Consider the following 6632-nt stretch of genomic DNA (forward strand, 5'->3'; position numbering starts at 1 on the left):
ATGGACAGCCCCCACCCCCCCCCCTCCCCCTTTTATGTATATGTTCTAGACGATATGTTAAATTTCATTCATGGTAGTTTAACATAAACCGGGGAGGAAAAAAGCAAAGTGGAACACAAAGTGGAACACCTGACCCCTGCTGTACTAACGACACGTGTGCCGTGGAAACGGACATAATATTGAATTTAAGATAAAAGGAGAAAGACAGTTGCGTTTCTTTAAACTGGGAATCAGCGGACATTTAAAATAAAAAGCCTTTGTCTAATGAAGGCATAGTTCTCTCTCGTTGAGGTAAATGAAGCCATTAGTTGAGAATTCATGGTGTACACAATTTGTAGTTAATGGGCTAGAACAGTTTAGTACAAAAATGGAGTGTGGAGAATACAAGCCAGCGTACAGTATGCCTGATGTGGGAACGTTACCACTTCCCACAACCCAATGTGGTAAAAACCAATCCAGAGACTAACATGTTTGTTAAATACACAGAGAAATATTGTATGTTTCCATATAGTTGTTTTCTTCTTAACCTGTCTCTCGGAGTGTGGGAGGATCCAGTAGCTGACATCACCACCATAGAGCCATCCTTTTTTTTTTTTCTCAGACCAAAACAAAAATGGTCAAACTATGTGTGTGGTCTGCGCTGTTTTGGAGATATATATTCACCTCCTGCAGGAAATCAAATTGCTTTCAGTGCTTCCTCTGTAGTCAATGTAAACTTTATCTGGCTAGGGTGGGTAGTGGATGATTCTGTCACAGAATCCCACAAATGATATAATTCCATGGCAGTCTTCCATTTTTTTCCCTTTTAGCCATGCCGGTTTCTACCAATGACATTGCCACAGTTCACAACAGACACAACAGTCTACTGTATGAATATAATTCCAACCATCCTCAGCATCCTCGTCCCTCCATCAGAGTACTGTCCATGCCCAGATTTCCCTCCTCAGTCCACAAAGAGAAGCCAGTTTCTGTCGGGATGTTGAAATTGAAATGAGTACTGTAGCAGTACTGACTGTATCCAGACTGGGAAGTGACGGTCCATCAGACTGGAGGGTAGTCAACCACCGGTGGGATTTACAGGTAGAGGAGGATGGTGACGGAGAGACAGGGGGAGGGGGAGAAGGCACACATTTGGTTTTTTTCCTCCTCTTCCTCAACAGACCTGTAAACAGTGGAAAGAAGAAGTTGTAAATGTTAAAGTAACATCTGTGCCTATCTCACCATCCACTAAGCGCCCTTCCATCCACCTGTTTTCATGCTCATTTTCAACCTGTTCAGAAAACAGCTGTATGCCTCCACCAACCAGTATGATATATGATGTGAAGGCTTTGATGGAGTTCAACGAAAAGGTATTTAGTGTATTATTTGGCAAAAATGTGAATGCTTTACACTCATCTTTAGCTCGGCTGCACAGAAGATCTCTGCAAACACCACAGTTTTAAGATTAGTGACATCAATTTAGTATTCAACCAAATGTCTCCCCTTCTGTTCCTGAGTTGGTATAGAGTTTATGGCCAGAAAAATATTTTAGAAAAACATAATGCTGTCATAGTGAAGTTGACCTTTGGGGTATAAAATGTCATCACTTCATTTGATCCTATTAGACATCTGTGTGAAATGAGTGGATGAATTGTTTAGTTATGGCCCAAAATGTGTTATGTGAGGTCACAGAAACCTTGAAATTTCAACACCAAATTGTAATCTTCATCCTTGACTCGAAGCGGACAGTTGCGCTAAAACTTCCCAAAGGTTCCCTCCAAGCTTTCCTGAGATATCACGTTCACGAGAATGGGAGGGATGTGAGGGCACTCAACTTTGACCACCAAAATCTACTCAGTCCTTGAGTCCATGTGGACATTTGAAGAAAATTCCTGATTCATCACTCCTATGATATCAGCCTAGTGTCTTTAGAGAAGTGGGTGGGGTTAGCTGATGGACAGTGTCACATGAGGGGGTGTGGTGTTGTTGATCTGATGTATCCCAGCCATTGCGGGTGTATGGAAATACATTCAGGGGATTGATTCTGGAAACAGAGGCGGAGAGCAGACATGCTGGAGACCTCGTGCAACACTATGCTCTGCTGCCAAAGGTACTTATTATGTGCTCCTTATAAAAAGTAGATGCTTATTAGCATCACATGGCCTCTCACCTTCTGGTCAGACATCATGGTGCTGGTCTGCAGTGGAGTTGGATGTCCACTGAGCAGACCCCCTCCCGGCCGGTCATGTTCACAGAAGATAGTCCCATTGATGTAGTGAAAGCGGTCCCCAGGGACTAGGCGGTTCCTGCAGGTCGCACAGGTAAAACACTGGGAAGAAAAAGAGTAATTTGATTTTATTAAGTTATTAACTAGTAGGGGTGTTTAAAGGAATCCTGGCATCGATGCATCGCGATGTAGACGGTTCTGCATCAATTCAGTGACGGACCATAATTGATTATTGCCTATAGATGTTGCTTGTTGATTGCCCTGTTGCTGCTATTTTTGCCTTTTGTCTGCCGCTTCGTTCAGAAAGTGTATTTATTCAAGAGCAGATACAATAAAAAGGGGATTTCAAATACTGTATATTCTACTGACTGAACTTGTTGATTGAAACCATGTGTAGCCATTTATAATAGTTTTGAGGAGGTGACGCATTGTGATGCATCATGATATCAATCGGATTGATTCCGGTTTTATTTTGTCTCTCTGTTTCTTCTCTGTCTTGTTTTGTTTTACTTCCTGCCTTAGTCATGGTCTGCCCCAGCCCTATTGTGTTCCACCTCTTCTTTAGTCCACATTTTACCTGTCTCTCGTTTTACCCTTGTTACCTTGTGTATTTAGTCTCTGTGCTGTCTTTTTTCTCTTGTCGGTTGATTGTCTTCCTTTGCGTTCACTCCCTGCGTTGCTTCTTCCTGGTTGTTTTCCCCTTTCATGTCTCCTGGGTTTTTCTAGTGGTTTTGGGATTTTGATTAGCTTCTTTGTGCCTGCCTTCCTTCCTTTGTTTAATAAATCCTCTACTCTGCATTTTTGGGTTCCGAGCCTCGCTTTTCCGACAGATTTGAATCATTGACAGGATAATCGTAATCAAATCATGAGACCAGTGAAGATTCATACCGCTATTAACTAGATGACTTAATTGCTAACAGCATGAAGATCATGGTAATGCGAATGTTGGAGTAACACAACTACATGTTACACACTTACCTTAAGGTGGTAAACGTTGCCTTGCGCTCGCATCACCATCTCACTTGCAGGTATAGACTGTCCACAAGCACTGCAGGCTCCACTGTGTCCAAACAGCCTGCACATGAAACCAGAGGACAAGTCTGTCACTTCAACTGTTTTAACACCATTGCCTCAACAGCTACATCAGCGCTTTGCTGCTAATCCCCCAAACTGCAAAGGAAGCAGTGATGAATGAAAAAGTTGTAACCATTGGAATCCTGGGTAACGTCACAACACACCATCTGCAGGTTTTTTGTTTTTTTTACAGCCATCCTTGAGAGAGTGAAAGCTACCTAGCCGAATTTCGGGAGCAGGGCCACACCTCAACTGCCCCTCTCCCGACATTCCTATGAATGGGCTGGGCAATATATCGATATTGTAGCAACGTCTATACATGAAGCTATATATCGTCTTAAATTTTGGATAACGTAATTAATTTATGGTTGCCGCAGAGGTGCGCACGCCATAAAATAACGTCACCGCGGCTGTCCTTTCCAACGCAAAGGCTCTGCAAGCTGTGGTGGGAAAAAAACATGGTCTGAAATAACTGAAATAAAAATAAAAACAATTATTACAATTATTATTATTATTATACTTAGTTTTCATCTTTGTCAATGTCTTTCATAGAGCAAATAACGTACTCCCCCGTAAGTCCCCTTTCTCTTCCTTTGTGTTGACGTTCTAACCTCCGGTGGATTTCTGAGGACTATGGTTACCTGGTCCTCAGATCTCTGCAGGGTAAATCCAGACAGCTAGCTAGACTATCTGTCCAATCTGAGGACTATGGTTACCTGGTCCTCAGATCTCTGCAGGGTAAATCCAGACAGCTAGCTAGACTATCTGTCCAATCTGAGGACTATGGTTACCTGGTCCTCAGATCTCTGCAGGGTAAATCCAGACAGATAGCTGTCCAATCGGAGTTTTCTGTTACACGACTAAAACTACTTCTGAACGTACACTTGTTCCACCAAAACAAGTTCCTTCCCAAGGCTATTTTGCAGCGGCACCATTACACCGTCCGGCACCCACGACGATGTGTGATTGGTTGAAGAAATGCCAGTATTCCAGAATAGGTTTTTCTCCTATGCTGTAAAACTGTGTGGACTGGCCAGACCCTCCTCCGCAGCACTGTGGAGGAAGGCAGTCCTCATTTATCAGAGGCTGGAAGCATGTCTCCCTCTGAACTGCAGCAGGTGGAAGTTTTATTAGGCAGCCTCTGTCATCATTACATCCTCTTTTGAAACTGATGCCTTGTGACACTTACTTGACCAGTGGGGGTGTTCTGTGTCTCTCTTTCAGTGACTGCACAGAGTAATGAATTTTTTATCTTAATCCAAACAGTCATTTAATGAGTACGCCTGAGAGGATTCATGTTCTCCTTAATTATCCCACCACACACACACACACACGCACACGCACGCACGCACACACACACACACACGGCTCAGTTACAGCTCATCCTGCTTCACTGCCATGAAGGGCAAGAATCGGAGTACCTGACCAGGCCTTGGGTCAGCACTTTCTAGTCCTTCTCAGCTCAGGGCTGGGTGGTCCTACTAACTTGGCGGGTGTCATGCAAAATTTAATTGATTGGACCTGACAGCTCCGCAGGGCCGGCGAGCAGTCCGATTAAATGAGCAGCACACGCTGCATCTTTACTTAACCAAAGAAAATGCAAATGTGTAACGTGTATTCATCATGTCAGAGACATTAAGAGCGCTGCATTTTGCCAGGAGTCAGCCATGCAGGCTACCATCGCTGCCACAGATCTAAAGAAATGAATACCAAATGTCCTGAGCGACAGTACAGAAGTAGAAAGTACTACTCCAAATAAACAAACAAATAATTTATAGTCAAGCTACAGGTAAACTTAAAAAAACAATTCATACGATGTAGAAAAGTATACAACTCTTCTATGCAAAAATTACTTTTAATATGCTATTCAGCAGTCACCCAATGACCTTCTGTGGCTGTTCTGCTTCTGTTTGACCAGTAAAAAGGCCCTCAGTTGTAGGTAATAACAAGAAAACTGCTTATGGAAGCAGGAGCGATGTGTTGTGTTCACGATGCTCTCTGAAAACAGCAGTTTTCATGTTTCTAACTGTCCCAATCAGCTGTTTTGACACCCGATCCAATCCGATTTTGTAATTATTGAATATCTGCCGATACAGAGACTCAAACTGATACTTATATATAGATAATAGACCGTTATTAAGTAAACAAAGCAACTACAATATGTCTTTACCTTACTGCAGCAAATGAGTCTTTTCTCTCAACACCGAAACAGTTCACTTTAGGATCTCAGCAAACCCCCAACCAAAGACTCTCTCAAGGTCCCTGCTGGACAACAAAAACTAAACTTAGTGACGAATATTGCGCTTAAAAGTCAATCTTTGATTTTCTTTTGTTTACTGGTGTTGGCTGCAGGAAATAACAGCTGTAAGCTGGTTTCCTGGTGGAATTAAGGAAGAATGGTAAAGAATTGGAGTTAGCCACATCTGTAAAAAACGGGTGACTAAGAATGACGGACTTGGGGCGGCCTCTAGCTCACCCAGTAGGAGTGTGAGCCCAATGTAGGCCGAGTCCTGCAGCGACCCGGGTTTGAATCCGACCTGCGGCCCTTTGCTGCGTGTCGTCCCCCAACTCTCTCCTACCTTTCTTGTCACTACTAAACGAAGGGAAAAGCCCACACACAAAAAATAAAAATAAAGAAAGAGACTTTATTTGTTGCCAAGGGCTGGCAAGTTACGGGACATCATGTGGACAGACGCTGGTGAGTGGTTTGGAAGTGCCGGCATCCAGGCAGTCTGGCGGTGCGTTTGTGGCGCTGGGCGTGTGTGATTAAAGGCAGCGACTACGACATGATTGGAGTAAGGTAAACAGTGTGAATGCCAATCCCTGATCAGTTAAAAAAATGCCAAAATCGTCTCTAATCCGATACTGTGATCGGTATCGGGACATCACTAGTCAATTCTGGCAGTATTGTTAGATCAGTATGTTTCAGCTCAGTATATAGTAAAACCAGTAGACCGGCAAATCTCTAGTGTACAGCATACTAGCACAAACAAAATGGTAGCATTCCTTCTTCTGCTTCATAAACAGAAGGAATGTTTCAAGTGTTTCATGTTTTGATCACAGTTTCTGTTGCTCAAAAATGAGCTGTAGGTGTATTTAAAGCTTGTATGAATCTAGAAAACAGCTCTTAACAATATCGGAAATGTGTCTGCTGAAAACAGACTGGTTTACTGCTTTTTGAACACAGACATAAAGGGTAAAGATGCACGGGCACACTACATGGACTGGCAGCTGATCATCTCTGGCATCTATGTAGTGCTTTCTAGTCTCAAAGCGCTTTTACATAGTACAGGAACCACTCACCATTCACACATTAATACATTGTGGCCGAGGCTGCTGTACAAGGTGCCAC

At 43.1% G+C, this 6632-nt stretch overlaps 1 protein-coding gene across 1 annotated transcript in view; it reads right to left on the reverse strand.

Annotated features, from left to right (window-relative positions):
- Positions 1-30: 30 nt before the first annotated feature.
- lmo4a (LIM domain only 4a) overlaps positions 31-6632 on the reverse strand; it is a 20954-nt gene continuing 14352 nt past the window's right edge. The window contains exons 3-5 of the mRNA XM_032539272.1: positions 3185-3281; positions 2150-2308; positions 31-1162 (exon numbers count right to left, since the gene is read on the reverse strand). Coding sequence (XP_032395163.1) covers positions 1154-1162; positions 2150-2308; positions 3185-3281 — 265 coding nt within the window. The 3' untranslated portion in view covers positions 31-1153. The remainder of the gene's footprint in view (positions 1163-2149; positions 2309-3184; positions 3282-6632) is intronic.

The sequence above is a fragment of the Etheostoma spectabile genome, chromosome 16, assembly GCF_008692095.1.
Source record: "Etheostoma spectabile isolate EspeVRDwgs_2016 chromosome 16, UIUC_Espe_1.0, whole genome shotgun sequence".
Taxonomy (NCBI): Eukaryota; Metazoa; Chordata; class Actinopteri; order Perciformes; family Percidae; genus Etheostoma; species Etheostoma spectabile.